The 17,845-nt window shown below is 42.4% G+C and overlaps 1 protein-coding gene across 7 annotated transcripts in view; it reads right to left on the minus strand.

Annotated features, from left to right (window-relative positions):
- Window positions 1-17,845, minus strand: part of DOCK4 (dedicator of cytokinesis 4) — a 488,246-nt gene that overhangs the window by 14,802 nt on the left and 455,599 nt on the right. For 4 of the 7 annotated variants that reach the window (XM_069764796.1, XM_069764797.1, XM_069764795.1 and 1 more), the window contains 3 exons: window positions 16,102-16,183; window positions 11,853-11,962; window positions 8,914-8,986 (listed from right to left, as the gene is read on the minus strand). In XM_069764796.1, coding sequence (XP_069620897.1) covers window positions 8,914-8,986; window positions 11,853-11,962; window positions 16,102-16,183 — 265 coding nt within the window. The remainder of the gene's footprint in view (window positions 1-8,913; window positions 8,987-11,852; window positions 11,963-16,101; window positions 16,184-17,845) is intronic. The other 3 variants (XM_069764800.1, XM_069764799.1, XM_069764798.1) reach the window with 1 other exon arrangement.

A 17,845-nucleotide genomic window follows, 5' to 3' on the forward strand; every position in this document is an offset into this window, starting at 1 on the left:
ACATATAATATAAGCCCATGTCAGAAAAGCGATATTAGAATAAGCAGCTAATGAGTCCAAGGGTATTCAATGTCCACCCTTCCCAGCCTGACTGACAGTTGCAGCTTGTACTGAGCAGTGTGAGAACGCAGCAGCATAGAGGTCGGACATTGAGCAGATGTCAATCAGGATAGGTAGCCAAAGATTAAATATTGTTGATCAAACTACAGAATTTCATCTGGATAAGCTATTTAATGTGTATGGGTACCTAAAAGCAGCTCTGTCACCATATTTCATAACACAACTTGCGTATTAAACATATTATGTCGAATGAGGCCCTTGTACTTACCGAGAAAATCCATATCAGAATGCCTTTATATTCCTTTACGAAAGTTTATACTCAATCTTTGGCTACCTATCCTGATTGACATCTCCTCAGTGTCCAACCTCTATGCTGCTGAGATCTCTCACTGCTCAGTACAAGCTGCAACTGTCAGTCAGGTCGGGAAGGGTGGAGATTGAATACCCTTGGACTCATGAGCTGCCTATTCTAATATAGCCAGTCTGACATAGGCTTATATTGTATGTACACCAGCCTCATCAGGTCTAAGGGATGTGTGAAGTTTAATATTGGGGAACCTGGTGACAGATCTGCTGTACATTCTCCAATAGGTTATTGGACACGTTGAATTACAACCACACAGCCTTTTGTTTCCCTAAGGTACAAGCCACTTCCAGAAGTGGGTATAAGCCACTGCAAGCCCCAATAAAAGCACATGCACACTTGGCAGACCCGAGTGTGCATGTGTATAATGAGGTTGAGAGAGATAACTCTGTGTAACAAGTCTTTTTCATTCTGCTATCTAAGGTATATTAGGTATATGTGTGTGTATATATTATATGGACATAGAGCACTTTGAAGGTCAGAGCTGAGATCACAGAGGGCTCAGTGACAGATTGTGTTCCTCAATTCAGCTATTTGAGAAGTTTGAGGAGTGGAAATAATCCCACTAGCTCATGTTTATAAGGTCATCTGGAGAAAAACCTCGTAATTGCCTCAAATACTTTGTCCATTATCTTTGTATTATCTGCATTAGCATAAATTATGATGTTTATCAACATTAATGTCACTGCAAATTACTGATTATTCTCCGTCACTTATGGCCAAGTAGAGGAGTATGAGACACCGCAGACATTAAAGAGGCAGCCAGAACAACATTAAGCGGCCTGCTTATAGATGGAAATGAAGTAGGAATAATCTAGTCATGGAGAGGGATGATTACATTATACACAACGTTATTAGCTGAGCAGACAGAGAGAGAAACCGAGAGAAAGTGCAGACACCTAGATGTTGTCCAGGCCCATTACACGCTATGTGGGCATTCCAAATAATGGCGGATGGGGGAGTTGGAGCGGGAATATGATGCGAAGTGCAAAATTCATTTAGGGAGTAGAGGGCCTGTGACAAAGCCAATACTATATGTAGGCTTAAGTACATATTCTATGGGTTAATCAGTAGCAAATTAATTAAACACTGCAAATGAAGACTTTCAGTTAGTCTATTGAACCCAAGATAATGCACTCTGACTGTCTCAGATTAGCAAAGAAGCGCACACTTCTATCCAAGGCTATAGATCCGATTAGTATTGGAACACTGGTCTTCTGTTCTGTAAAATTAGGCAAGATATAGCAGCATGCCCATAAACATCAGACACCCACACATATACACTAAACGTCTTTGTCACCTTCGCCACTAAAGATAATATATTTTATTCCTTTAATTCATAACTACCATCAGGCAATTAATACAATTTAGCATTGGGTGGAAACACAGATACATCAAAGTGTCTAATTATGGCTGATTTACCTCTAGGAATATCATTGCTCGTGCCAAATACACTGACTGCTCTTTATCTTATGTCACTTTCTTTATTCAGAACGTGAATTACAAGCCTTAATGATTAGCAATTAAGATAATTTTGTGCTAAAATAATGTCCTCCATCTATCTTATTCACAAATCTCGCAGCGGCAATTTGTAATTATGTACAGGCGAGAATGTGACGAGGAAGTATACACTTCATGGTCTCTGGATCACACGGATAGACATTATTGGCGCCAATATTAGCCTCCACTGCCACTTACCTTTCCTTTTTTATTTCAATATCTTGATATAAAATGTTCCAATGAGAGAACAGTTGATGGGGGTGGTGTGAAGGGTGTTGGGTGCAATAGCAAAATATGAATGGGAAATTAAAGTCCGCACATAAAAATGCCAAGAGACACAAAACCTGTGGTATATAGGTCATTGGTGTGGTTAGCCCATAAATAAGTTTCTCAAATACCTATAATACCCAAGTGTGTATATTATAAGGAACCTTGGATGATTTCCAGCAATGCTAACCCACAAATCATATTGTTTAGGTGCTTTGTAGACATGTACAGAGAACACATCTACTGTTGATGTGAACATGGTAAGCTCTTGGGCAGCACCTAATTATGTGCAAACTATCAATATCATACCCAGCGGGGCTGAGACCCTTCTACCTACTGACTGTGATGGAGGGGCTTTTATGCCTGAGCAATGGGCATAGGAATGCTACTGCCTGGTCACTGAATTGGGCAAATCACCGCAAATAATCCAGTTGAGCATTAGATACAAAAGGTATATATACTATGGTAAAGAAAGTCGTAGTTACTCACCGATAACGGTGTTTCTCGGAGCCCATGACAGCACTACGGAGAGAGGGGATCCGCCCTTCAGGGACAGGAAACCTACAGATAAAAGGGCGGTACCTCTCCCTCGCATCATTTGGTTTACAGAGCATCGGAGGACCTCCAGGTTAGTTTACAACAGAGAAAAAATCATATTACAACATTTCTTAAAAGAGGAACCCCGTGCCTATACTCAAACTATATACAGTATATAAATTATATGTAATTAAAGGTGCTCACCGCACACGTGATGGGAGGGAATAAGCGAGTGCTGTCATGGGCTCCGAGAAACACCGTTATCGGTGAGTAACTACGACTTTCTCGGTCTCCCATGACAGCACTACGGAGAGAATTGCAGAGACTAAGCTTAGGGAGGGACCACCGCCTCGAGAACCCTTCGTCCGAAGGTTAAGTCAGACACAGAAGCTAGATTTAATCTATAGTGTCTAAAAAAGGTCGATGGTGATGACCAGGTGGCCGCTTTACAGATTTGCTCTATTGATACCTCTGACCTCTCAGCCCATGAGGTAGCTACTGCTCTTGTGGAATGTGCTCTTATACCATCTGGGATCTCATTCCCCGAGGATGAATATGCCAGGACTATCGCCTCCTTTATCTACCTCGCCAAAGTACCCTTGGATGCCCGGAATCCTTTTCTGGGACCCTGAAAACAGACAAACAGAGAGCCTTCCTTCCTATACTCTCTGGTGGAATCTAAATATTGGATTAGGCACCTTCTGACGTCTAGATTATGGAAGTTCTGCTCTTTCTCATTTTTTGGGTTTGGACAAAAGGATGGCAGGGAGACTTCTTGTGACCTATGGAATTTTGATGCCACTTTTGGCAAATAGGCCCGGGTCGGGTCTAAGAGTGACTCTATCATCTAATATTTTGGTGAAGGGTGGATTAGAGGATAAGGCTTGAATGTCACTTATTCTGCGTGCGGATGTTAACGCTACCAAGAGAATGGTTTTAAGTGATAGAGTTTTAATGGAAATCGTCTCTATGGGTTCGAATGGAGGACCCGTTAACGCCGAGAGGACTAAATTTAAGTCCCATGAGGGCACTTTCTGAGCGACTAATGGCTTTGATCTTGTCACCGCCTTAACAAATCTAATTATCCATGGGTTGGCCGCAATATTATGGTTATAGAGTGCTCCTAGAGCTGCTATTTGTACTTTAAGAGTACTAACCGACAACCCCTGTTCCAGACCTTTTTGTAGGAACTCCAGTATTTTAGGAATTGAGGGCCCATCTTGGACTTTTACTTTGGAGACGGACAGAAATTTTTTCCATGTTTTCCCATATATTCTAGTAGTGATGGGTTTTCTACTTTTTAACAACGTGGTAACTAAATTATCCGAGAAACCTCTTTCTTTTAATAGTCTCCGTTCAAAAACCAGGCTGTCAGATGTAAGTTCGATTCCTGTGGGTGGAAGATCGGCCCTTGATGTAGAAGGTCTGGTATATTCGGCAGGACCCATGGGTCCGAGACCGAAAGCATCCTCAGCCAGGAGAACCACGTCCTTTTTGGCCAGAACGGGGCTATGAGGATCATTTTCGTTTTGTCCTCTCTGACTTTCCGAATGACTGCCGGGATCAGAATAGTTGGAGGAAAGGCATACGTTAATTTTTGGGTCCACGGAATCATAAAGGCATCTAGAGCCTGTGGATTCCCTACCGGGTTCAGTGAGCAGAATTTGTTCACTTTTTTGTTTTTGTGATTGGCGAATAGATCTATTGTCGGTGCTCCCCACATTTTTGTGATCTGATCGTAGATGGATTGGTTTAGAGACCATTCGCCTTGTTTTAACTGAGACCGACTCAGGTAATCTGCTCTCTCGTTGTTTGAACCCTGAATGTGTAGCGCAGAGAGGGATAGTAGATTTTCTTCCGCTAGGTTGAAAATTTTGGCTGAAGAACTCATGAGTGCCCGAGACCTTGTTCCTCCCTGGTGGTTTATATACGCTACAGTCACTTTGTTGTCCGAAAAGATTCGGACATGATGTCCCCGAATATAGGTCAGAAAAGAAAGAAGAGCTTGAAGTACTGCCCAAAGTTCTTTTTGGTTTGAGGATGCTGATAGTTCCTGGACTGACCAGGTTCCCTGAGCAACTCTGTCCCCCATGTGAGCCCCCCACCCTGTGGGACTCGCATCGGTTGTTATCACCCGGGATATTTGTGTCACCCAAGGAACTCCCTTTGATAAGTTTTGGGTTTCCCCCCACCAACGAAGGGAATGAATAACTGAGGAATTCAGGGTGATTTGACCTTCCAAGTTGTCCTTTAGTATTGACTGCCATTCGAGTACGTGCCACTGAAGTTCTCTTGTGTGGAACTGTGCGAAGGGTATCGCTGGTAGGCATGAGGACAGAGAGCCTAGTAGCGACATTGCTCTCCTTAGAGTCATGGAAGGATGGTGAAAAGTTCGCGTTATCATAGCTAATATGCTGTCTTTTTTGGGGTTTGGAAGCCGACATTCTTGGACTCGGGAGTCTAATGTCAGACCTAGGAACTCCTGTACTTGACAGGGTTCCAACTTTGATTTTTTTAAGTTTATGAGCCACCCCAAGTCCGTCAAGATAGTCATTACCCGGTCCCTCTGTTCTTTGCAACTTTGGGCCGAGTTGCTTACGATGAGAAAGTCGTCTAGGTAAGGGACTATTAATATATTTTGTTCCCTTATGTGGGCCATCATTTCCGCTATTACCTTCGTGAATATTCGAGGGGCTATAGAGATTCCGAACGGAAGAGCTCTGTACTGAAAAAATCTTAATTGTCCTTTTATGGAAACTGCCAATCTCAGGAATTTTTGAGACTGATTGTGGATGGGCACATGATAATATGCATCGGTTAGGTCTATCACGACCATGTAGCAATTCGGAAACAGGATTTTTATGGTGGACTTTATTGTTTCCATTTTGAATTTGTAATTTTTTACGTATTTGTTCAGGTTTTTTAGATTTATAATGGTCCGAAAGGACCCGTCGGGTTTTGGTACTAAAAAAAGAGGGGAGAAAAACCCTTCTCCTACTTCCTGAGGAGGGATTTCTTGAATTACAGATTTTTGCAGTAGGGAAATGATTTCTTTCTCTAAAGCTGCTTGTTCTGCCACTGAAGATCTTATTTTCGTTTCTATGTACTTCCGGGGAGGAAATGAAATAAAATCTATTTTTAGACCGTACTGTATGATGTTTAGAATCCAGGTGTTGTTGGATATTTTCTCCCAAGCGGGAAGGAAAGATGTGAGTCTTCCCCCTACCGTAGGCACAATGTCATTTGGCGGGTTTTTTGTCACGAGAGGTGTTGCCAAAGAGGTAACCTCTATCCCTTCTCCTGCCTTCTTCCCATTTATTCTGCTCCCTGGGGGGTCTGCGGCGGAAAAATCTCCGATTCCGAAAGGACTGCCTGAATGGGGCTGGGCCCAAATTTGGAAACCCTTTCTTTTTGTCTCCTGCTTTTTGGAGAATGCCATCCAGGGTCTCTCCAAACAGAAAATTTCCTTCACACGGAATAGAACATAGCTTAAGCTTTGTCTGGAGATCCCCAGGCCAGCTTTTGAGCCATAAGGTTCTTCTGGCTGCATTGGAGAGAGCAGCGGCCTTAGATGTTAACCGTACGGAGTCTGCCGAGGAGTCCGCCAGGAATGCTGCTGCTGCTCTGATTGCAGGGATAGAATCCAGTAATTTATTCCTGGGTAGCCCGTCTCTAATTTGACTCTCTAATTGATCGATCCATACCATCAGAGATCTGGAGGTGCAGGTAGCCGCAACAGTAGGCCTCAAGCTACCCCCAGCCGACTCCCATGCCCCTTTAAGAAATGTGTCTGCTTTTTTATCTAAAGGGTCTCTGAGGGTACCCATGTCCTCGAACGGGAGCGCAAATTTTTTCGAGGCTTTTGCCACCGCTGCATCCAACTTTGGTGCCTTATCCCAGGAAGTGGATGCGTCATCTTCGAAGGGATACTTTCTTTTAAGCGAGGGTACTGAAGAGTTTCTCCTATCAGGTTTTTCCCATTCTTTTTTAATTAGGGATTGGACATTGGGATTTAAAGGAAAGGTTTTCCGTTTTTTTTGTCCCAAGCCACCAAACATAACATCTTGGGCTGTTTTGTCAGGTTTAGGCTCCTCCACCCCCATAGTAGCCCTAACATTTCTTACTAAGGCATCCACTTCCTCGAGAGGAAAACAATGTCGGCCTGAATCTTCCTCGGAGGAGGATAGGGAGGAGTCAGAGTCGTCCGAATCTGCGTCATCAGATGAGGATCGGACAGAGTGGGATTGTACTGTTTCCTTTACTTTATCTTTTCCTTTTTTGGAGGAAGATACAGCATTCTGAACCTCAGATCTAATAATATTTTTTAGCTCTGATGCAAAGTCGGGAGTCTCCTCACATAGCACACGCTGGATACAGAATTTACATAGCTTTTGTCCCAGGCTACTGGTAAAGCTTTGTCACAGATGGGGCAGGATTTGTTTTTCCTTTTCTCCAGCTTCTTCTTTCCCTATTAAGGGAGAAGAGGGAGCCCTATTATAATATATACATTCACGAAGATCACTCACCATTCGGACGTGCAGGCAGGTACCGGTTCTGGAGGGGGCCCTGGGTCTGGAATGGAAGGTTCCCGAGGAGGTGAACTAGTCTTCGCAGCAGACCTGCTGCGCTGTGTAGAACGGCTGCTAGACCCACTCCTAGCGCTCTTAGGGTCCCTAGGCTGCAGCTCCTGTGGATCAATGTCCTCCATGATTTACAGGGAGATGGTGCGACAACTGTGTGTGCACCATCTCCCTATTTGTATTTGGCGCCACCTCCGGCGTTCCCCCGCACTTCCGGTCCTGCGTCACGTCCAGGGAGAAGAGAAGCTACCGCGCATGCGCGCGGCGATGACCCGGAAGTCCTGCCGCATTTCCGGAGCGGCGGCCATCTTAGTACACCCGGAGCGTGCGCTTGTCGGCACAGAAGCTCCGGGTGATCCAGCGCCCCTTCCTCTCTCAGATTCGGCGGCGTTCTCCCTCCGCTCACCCTGAAGAACCCCTCGGTTCCAGCGGTGGCGGCTTCGGGAGCCGGACAAGCCGCGGCAGGAGCCTCCTCGCTGCCGGTACTCGACCGCCCGGTCCCGGTCCATCGGTCTTCATACAGGTACCACCGGAAAGAGGTTCCCTGTTCAGGGACAGGAAACCAACTGATGCGAGGGAGAGGTACCGCCCTTTTATCTGTAGGTTTCCTGTCCCTGAAGGGCGGATCCCCTCTCTCCGTAGTGCTGTCATGGGAGACCGAGAAAGAGGAGTTGTGCAGAATTTAAGGGGATCCTGTCCAGGAAAAGGCTAATCTGCAGGTAAAATCATGTTAGGCTGCATTAATGGAGCAGCGGCTACATGGAGAAAATTAACTGATATTGTCCATGTAGCCGCTGAAGATTAGGCTATCAATCACAATGCAGGAAACGGATTACAGCACGCTCACAGTATATAGAGAGTGGTTCATTTTCTCCCTGTAAACCTACCACTTACCTGCAGATTAACTCTATATCTGCAGGTAATTAACATTTTTTGACATGACAGGTTCCCTTGAAGATGCCAACACTGACATTTATATTGGCTTCTGGTGGAAGTATTTGAACTATTAGTAAAGGTGGCACATTGGTAAGTAAGTACACTACCATTTCAAATGCTTCTTTGGTAGTCACCAAGTGATAAACTACATTGGTACATTTTTACATGTCAGATGCACGCTTGAGGTGGTTGTCCAAGATTACTGGCTGCCATATTAAAAAACAAAACACTGCCACCTCTGTCTACAGATTGTGTCAGGTATCCGCTCCAATTAAGTGAATGGTGCAGAGTTGCTATAGCACGCACAACCTGTGGACAAGGGAGGCACAGCTTTGGGAAAAAGGCTTCTTCTTCTTTTGCCTCAGTGTAGGCCATAGCTCTGTTGGGTTTTCAATAATGAATCCAGTTTTTTTGCACAGACACTGCATAAAGGCAATGTGAACCGGGCTTTAATTTACAAGTCAGTTCAACGCTGCAAGGAAACTTTACAGAACGGATTTCACCTACACTAGCCTCAAACATGGCTGAGAAAACTGATGTCCACGTGAGTTTCATCAAGCAGATTATTCTAGAAAAAAGAAATCTCCAACACTGGAGCAACTAGCATTATGCCTATTATTATCAGTTGTGTAACAGCGGTATCGATCATCCTCAGTGCAGGTAACATACCTTTATCTGGAGCCGAGAGGTTTGGGTCACTGCGAGGTAAAGTATTTTCTCCGATGTGATTAAAAAGTGCCCTCTAGAAACGTTAAAACAAGGAAGATGAAAGGGTTAACGGAGGGGTAACAAGGCGCCGCTGCCATTTCCACTTAGCAAAACCAGTGACATGTCTTGGTTTTCGTTTGGTCATACTGTGGTCACGACTACATTATTTTCAGGACAAAGTTGTCATTCCAGTGACCTCCATGCACGGTTTGCATTCTGGGATCATCGGATGACTTTGTAATTAGGTTTTGTATCTAATACAAACATCATTCCTTCAACTCTAACAGCAGGCATATTATACTGTATATGTTAGCAAGCTGGCGCTGAAGACCCTAGTGAATATCATTTATTTGCCTGCATAGATTACACAGCCCTTTTTTCCTGCTGGACTGTCCCTAACACAGCGGTGCACTTTAAAAATAGAGTCTGTGTGCAAGAAATCCATTTCGTATGGGGCGGTGAGGAGTTGTATTGGCTGGGGTTTTAGAAAATGTTTAAAGTTTTTCAACAAAAAAACACAATTTATAAACAGACCTTAATGAAAATGCATTAATATTATTTCATTATATAAAACCCCAAAAGCTTTTAAGATAAAAGTTTCTGCAGGTCAGCTCTATTTTCCTAAGTAAAAGCTTCAGGCTTCTTGTATTAGTGTTACAATATGGTTTCTACATTGTAGCAATTGACTGTTCCATGATGCATCTATTTCCATTATCCCACTATCCATGGGGATTTGGATGTTTCGCCCCCAGCAGTTCGCCCCCGGGTACATTTCGCCCCCAGCAGTTTGCCCCCATTTGTCCTTGTGGTTCATGAATTCCCGTCCGTCATCAATCCAAATGTCACAAATGTACTGTACAGAGTGCTGCACTTTTGTGACATGTTAAATCAACTGTTTCCATCTGACATCACGGGGAACCGCTAGACTGCACTCCGTGACCCAAGCAGCTGCAGCTACGACAGGTAAGTATCATCCTGGGGACGAAATGTGTGGGGGCGAAATGTACCCGGGGGCGAACTGCTGGGGACGAAACATCCTATAACCCTCAGAATGTGAGTTCATCATAATTCTGCAGTCTAAACAGGCTGCTGATCACCTGATGAATGAGCAAAATGCTCGTCAGGTGAAAGGATCTAATTTTGCACAAAAGATCATCATTCTTGGCAGCTCATCAAGCTGTGTAAACAGAACCTGCGCTGCCGAGAATTCTGCTCACATCTGAACCGGGATCAGTTTATATAAACAGGCTATTTATCAACTGCCGACCAGCAAACATTTTGCCGATTGGTGGTACGGTAAGGACGAACGTGGCGCACAGTATTAATAGGACATTTAGGTGTGTCTACATATTCATGATCTGATGAGGATTTCGGTGTAATGCAGTAATTCTTAACAAAGCTGCTTACATTTTGCATGCAATCAAATGAACATTGTAGCTTATACTTCATTTTCACGCAGTGGAAAAACCTGCACAGTATTTTCAGTATGCTCAATCCACGAGGAATATGCAGCATGCCTTCTAATACGCACAGAAAAGCTGCGTATGAGCCACACTGAAAGCCGCAGATCCTCTTATAAAACACACATTGGGCTTATTCAAAGACATATGATCATACCCTCAGGGTATGAATGATACAGAAAGTATGAGTTCAAAATGAGCATCAAACCACTTATCTAAAATAAAAAATTATATTTCTATTATAAACTTTTAAACTCTGTCATTCTCTTGGGTTTTCTGGAGACGTTCTTACCAGCTGTACTATAATGTGAGCTTAAAAGTCATTCTTTAGGTGTGTGATCCACGCAAGAACAAGCTCAACAACCGACAAAGACGACACAATGTTTAGTTAAAGACTGTGCAGTGAGTGTGTCTGATACATTAACTTCTATACGGAAACACAGTAAGCTACCTGTTTATAAAGATACTGATGATGAAGATCATGTGGCAAAAACTAGGCACATTTAAAGGGCATCTTCCATTTCCCCACACTATTAATCTGCAGGTGTACAGTTAATCTGCAAGATAATAGTGCTCCAATGCTGTCAGGCCACCTTACTGAAAGCGTGGGTACTGGGAGAAAATTAATTTTATTCCTCCCTGCAGCCTCCGGCTTGTAGTCATAGAGAAGCTGGCAATACTATAGTTACTGCTTAGTAGGCAATGAGCGGCAGCTGTAGCCACACACCGGCACTTTGATTGACAACTTTCTCTGCAGCGCATTTGTGCAGACTGCGCAGTCATTCATAGTGCCGATGTGGGGTTACAGCCGCAGCTGTGAGTGGTGACTGAAGCCGCTCTAGGCATGTGCTTTTGGTAAGGCGGTCCGACAGCATTGGAACGCTATCAACCTGCAGATTCATAGCATTTGGGGACATGACAGGTTCCCTTTAATACTATGTGTTACATTTTTTATGTTACCTCTATTAAATTTGCACGAAATGGAAAGACTTACTTTTAAATTTTGTATCTAAATTTTAAAGTATTATTTGAAAATCTGAAAAATTATGTTTATTTAGAACAATATTATAGTCACAAAATGTTTGAACCTAATTGTAATGGGGGAAAAAAATGTAAATTTCTAATTTCTTAGCAAGGGGTTACCAGGCAACTACCAAGCAAACAATTTAAAGAGAAAAGTATTGAGAAAAACATAGCTTGCTGATTTTCCTACAAAAGATTAGCTACTTAGTAAGAAGAGCACATCGCTGCACCTCAGCAGTGCTGACCTTTTAGTCAAAGCAAATAGCAGTGCTCTATCAAACGTTAACGAAGCCAAGAGTAGGTATATTACATAAATATACTGCTGTTAATAAAAATAAAAAAACACAGATAAATATGCTATTCTGTATTATCTGTAGCAGCACACACACACTGTCAGCTGGCTGACAATCTGGCTACCTGGGGCGGTTCTGCTGGGATGGGAAATATGGCACTGCAGGGTCTTTCTCTTGGGGAAAGGCAGGAATTTTCTCTGGAATGCTTGTGTTTGTCAGATAACAGAGGGGAAGCTAAAACAGAAGACACAGTAATGAGTACATCTCTAGACAGAAAAAAATCATAAGATGGGAGATATAATTACCAACAGTTGCAACCAAAATTAGCCAACCTTCATTACAAATTAGGTTTATTAATACAAATTTACAATCTTTCTGCTGTTTGCAATAAACCAAACAAGAACTAATATAGCCAGTGTTTTCTCCAAATTCATCACAAAATGCCACTTTTACTGACTATTGCAGTCTGAGAATTACTCAACCCCATGAATAGAATACATCATAAGAGGCACTAATACGTAAACTAGGTATGGTCTAATGTAATATTCAAGGGAATCATTAGAAAAAACATAAAATACCTGGACTGCCTAGGAGTAATAATAATAATAAACTTTATATAGCGCTAACATATTCCGCAGCGCTTTACATTTTGCACACATTATCATCGCTGTCCCCGATGGGGCTCACAATCTAAATTCCCTATCAGTATGTCTTTGGAGGAAACCGGAGAACCCGGAGGAAACCCACGCAAAAACGGGGAGAAGATACAAACTCCTTGCAGATGTTATCCTTGGTGGGATCGGAACCCAGGACTCCAGCACCGCAATGCTATCCACTGAGCCACCGTGCTGCCCCATGCTAACTGTGTTGTCTGCTTGTTGAAAATATGGCTAAGTGAAAAGAGTGGTCCAGAGAGAGCTCATCAACAAGCAGAATTAAGGAAAATGATCCAAAAATAGCAAAGGCAGTGAATGTTCCTAAAGATACAGTTGGAAGCATAGTTCACAAGTTTAAAGTTAACAGAAAATTTGCCACCAGATTCCTAGGGAAGGAGGTAGTCTTGAGTGACTACAAAAAAACACGTAGCAAGATTTTGTGACAACAGGCACTGTGGTTTCAGTTGGTACAGTAAAGCACATAATAAGTGCTGAAGGTTTCTATGACTAAACATCGAGTAATAAATCTTTGTTGACCCAAAAATACAATAAAAGTTGTTCCCAATATGGTTAAAACCATATAAATAAATAACAGAAGGTTTGTGATTTTGTTCTCTGGAGCAATGAAACAAAACTGGATCTTTTGGGGCCTAAAGATCAGTGGTATGACTAGGGGGACAAAAAGAATTAAACATGCACTGAAGAGAACAGACTGCCTACAGTGAAACATGGTGGTCATTTTGTGATGCAATGTGGCTGAATCACTTCTATCGCACTGGAAACCTGCAATGTATGAAGGGAAAGATGGATTCAATCAATTATCTGGAAATCCTAGGAGTAAGCATCATGTCGTCTGTAAGTAATCTGAAACTTAGGTGTCATTGATCCTAAGCATATTTCAACACAGAAAGGAAGAAATGTTCAGTTCACCCCGTGTTTAGGATATGATGGCAGGTTTTAGCAGAAATCAAATCATTAGAAAACAAGCATTCCAAGTAGTAAAATTCATAGATACTTTATTGTGCTTGTTTTAAAATTTTCAGTCAACACACAACTGTGGACAACCTTATGGAATGTTGCCCCCAGTTGTGTGTTGAAGTTTTTAAAAGAAACACAATAAAGCATCTATGAATATTTTACTATTTTGTATGCTGGCTTTCTACTGGTTTACTCCAAGAATCTCTCAAACAGCAGCAAAATTCTGGAGTGGTCAGAACAGTTGCCTAAATTGATCCCCATAAAAAACCTTTGGCGGGATTTGAAGAAGATGGTTGCAGCACACAACCCCAAAATAATAGTGAAATAGAGGTCATTACCTATGAGGAATGGTATAAGGCTCCTGAGTAACGCTCAACAGAAACTGGTGCTCACTGATCCACTATGTTTGCAGGAGGCCACAAGAGCCAAAGAGCTTGACTAAGCAGTAAAGATGTTTGTTGTGAAGGAGTTAAATAATCTTGAGACTATAGTAGTCAATAAGAGTGACATTGTGTTGAATTGGGAGAAACCACTAGTTATATTAATTGTGTTGAGCATTTAAATTGCTTATTTCATAGGTTTTTTGCAAATTTGCAGAAGGTTTATGATGTTTGCTAAAAAATCGAATTTGTAATGGGGGTTGAATAATTTTTGTCTGCAACTCTATATATTTCATATCAACTTTACATGTGCTTGGGAAATCAAATTTGGGAAGTATAAGAAACTATATACCGTATACATCAGGATATGACAAGTGTTGTATAATGATGGCCATTACAGTTTTTTTTTTAATAAGAAAGTATATATTAACTAGACCATTCCAATCTAAATGTAAGACAACAAACTTTTCACTTAGTGGTCAAATAGTAAAAATTGTTAAAATGCTATTAAAGCACCATACCAGCATTTATTATTATTATTTCAGCGCTCGAGTGGTGCCACTAATGTATGTTCCCTGACACTAGTAAAATACTTACCAGCTGCTGTCTCCTTCCAAGCACCACTCCGGTCCCGATCCACCATCTTGTGATGGCAACTTCTGACTGACCAAATGTCAGACGTAACTGTCACAAGTTCTCTATGTTCTGGCTCTCATAGACTTACATTGAGAAGTCACTTCTGGCTCGCCCGGCTAACACTGGAGTGATCTGGCAGGTCACCACCTGCTGAAGATCGACTGTAGCCACGCCAGTACCAGATGAAGATGGCGGCTGGGAAGTATAAGACTAAGGGGAGGGGACTTACATTGGTGACACCACCCCACTGGTTTAAAAAAACAAAACAAAACGCTGTAGTGGTGCTTAAATAGTTATATCTCTACTTCTAGCTCTGGAAAGACCTACCAAGATCGTCAACCAGCTCTCAGCAAGGCCTGAAAGGAAAGTCTGATCGATTATGCAAAGTGCATGTAACTACATAACAGGGCAGATCTGAATTCTAGACAATCTGCAGAAGAAATAAATCACTTTTTAATGAATTTCAAACATTAAGAAAAAAAAAAAAAAAAAGATTCCTGCTGGTTCTTCAGAAACAGCGCCACTAATGGCCTAAGTCTGGTACTGTTGAAAACTTGATGGTGCTATCAAAGCTATATTGTCTAATGCTTGACAACGGCGTTATATCTGAAAATCAGTGAAGAAGCAAGTATTTGGTATGGCATTTATAGAAGCATGCTATGTAAGAAGTTCTGGGCTCTGCTGCTATTAAGTGAGCTCATTTAGATTGATCTACTTTATAAACCCTTCTTAAGGTACATACCCGTGCTTCGGTAACTAATTTATTTCTGGGGACTCCCACTATCTTTATTACTATGCATGTTTGTAGCCGAGGTTTTCTGCCCTAAATGCCATCTCTGGTATCTGCCCATGCACATCACACAGCACACCTAACATAGCTAGAAAATCAGTCCGCAAAGTGCCCGCAGTACAACCCCATATCCATCCCCACCTTCACCACAAATCACTAATTGCACACATCCAAATCTGCACAGGGATCTACCAGCTTCCAGGAACGTATAACCATATACTGACACTCATCTGTCACTCTCTTCAATCACTCGCTGACTAGTTATGGTGGATATCACCATTCACCATAACATGCTGCAAACCATCTCCATGGCTTCATTCCCTTAAATTCCATGCAGGACACTAATGTGTACAGTTTGTAATACCTCATGAATTACCTATAAAACATTTGTACTTACGCATAGGTAATACAATAATACTATAGAACCTCATTAAAGAGAATTTGTCAGCAGGCTTTTGCCATGTAATTTAAGAACAGCATAAACCCTGATTCTAGTAATATGTCACTCACTAGGTTGTGTGTTGCCGTTTCACTAAAATCAGTGTTTTATCAGCAGGAGACTATCACTACAGGACTAGGTGTCTTGTGCCTCCTAGTCAACTGCTCTGTGTAACCACGCCCCCACAACTGATATAGAATGTACGCAGAAAGCTGTCAATCAGTGATGTGGGCGGGGTTATACAGAGCTCAGCATTCAGAGAACTGGTAGATCTGCAGATGAGAAAGCAGTGACTGTATCAAATTGACCGTAAGCAGACCAGCAAGTGACATAGCTGTAATCAGGGTCTCTGCACCTATGCTATGCAACTCTCAGATTAGATAGCAAAAACATGGTGACAGATTCCCTTTGATGACTTAATTACAGTTTACTTGTGATGTCGTTAATTCTAGTCTTATGTAGCGGTTTGACTTAAACTCTTCTGTACAAAATACCTCTGGCACTAGAGGGGGCAGAACTTGTCACATTTGGAGAGGCGGAATGTGTAGAACTCAAACTTGAGGTAGAAGGACTCGGCTGAAAGACAAGAAAAATTAGTAAATTGCTAAAATAGGAAAACATTTGATCAAACAGTAATTAATCATTTAATCTACCAAGCGTCATATGTCAGCTAGGGGGAGAAAATATACAGACATTACAGCACGGGATCGCAGCTGATACTTTCTAGGAGGTAAAACATTTCTCTGCCTGTGTTTAATCAATGTTTTACCTTACAGGAAGAGTTATTTGCGATCCCGTGCTGTAATGTCTGTTTATCTTCCTTTTCTCCCCTGCCCAGGAGCTGTGGTATGATCAGACCATGTTCCTGTACGGTCAGACACGGCCATTACACATTACACAGCAGGGCACATGTATAAGATTAGCTCAGCACAGGAACATTTTATTTTAAACACACCCAATTGTGGAAATTATTATTATTCCAAGATGTATTGAGTAAAATGAACTTTGTTAGTGTGACAACCTGTTTAAAGGGATCCAGTCACTTGATTCATGCACAGACGGCATGAGTTAGGGTCTGGATGCACAATTGCCGACAGGCACCTTCCTTCTCGGACACCCTCCAGCGTTTCATATGGGGAGACGAGACTGGTCCAGAATTGCCCTTAGCCGGGTTTTCCAATCACTGCTCTAGATGACTGACAGGTCTCTCGCTGAACACATGTGTGAGAAACTTGTCAATCACCTGCTGCGACGCTGGGGGAAACCAGCTAGGGGCGGCACAGGACTAGTCCCATCTATACCCATCTTCAAAGCACGGGCAGCCACCCTCTGATTCATGCTGCCCGCAGTTTACACAGGGCAAATCAAGGGACAGGTTCCCTTTAAAATACAATTCCACCCTGACACTGAATACCTGAGGTGGGAATAAAGGTTTGTAGTAGCATGGATGGACACGAGACGTGGGGAAAGGTTTTCCCATGGGCTCGGATTGTTATCCTTTTACTCTGTCGTATATCTATTTTTCAGCAGATTACTGTCTTCAGAGATTCATGAAAGCAAGATGGAAGACGCAGACTGTGTTTCTATAGCAACCTTCAACATGGAGGCCATTTGGGAACAGTGTTTCTTATTTCTCTGCTCTGCGGTAAAGGGAATAAAAGAGGTGCAATGTGCTAAACACATGGATGAGGCAGAAGCTGGATTCTTGCCCCTGAACGTAATGTGCGCTCGCAGTATTACACTTCTCTTGGTCCACACTGCTCTTCATTATTGTGTTTCAGAAGGTAGCAGCAGCTGAAAATGACTGCTCGCTGTCTGTCCTCTGGTTCATTGGTTGTAATGTGTCATGTCAGATCGTCAATAATGGAATCTGATGTGCAGCACTCTTTGTTCACTCGGCAGAAGCAGACACAGATGTCAGACCCTGCCTCACATGCCCTCATAAAAACCCAGCCTGTGCAAACGTTTCTATGGGGGCATCCAAGGTGGTCAAATTTAGATGTTTTCCAGAAATAAAAATCCATGAAAATACATTTCTTATAGAAAGAACCTTTATGCGTCTTATATTGTGATCCGGCTGTACCAAATCATTTATCATCTCAATAAAATATCAACAATTGAGGTCTACAATATAATCATAAAGCCACAATTTGATCAAAGACAAGGGGGAAAATACTCCCGACGTAAGATTAGTGTCAAAAGAGTGAACCAGGATTGTTGACAGCGTAATTCAGGTAG

This window comes from Ranitomeya imitator, chromosome 4 (genome assembly GCF_032444005.1).
Source record: "Ranitomeya imitator isolate aRanImi1 chromosome 4, aRanImi1.pri, whole genome shotgun sequence".
Taxonomy (NCBI): domain Eukaryota; kingdom Metazoa; phylum Chordata; class Amphibia; order Anura; family Dendrobatidae; genus Ranitomeya; species Ranitomeya imitator.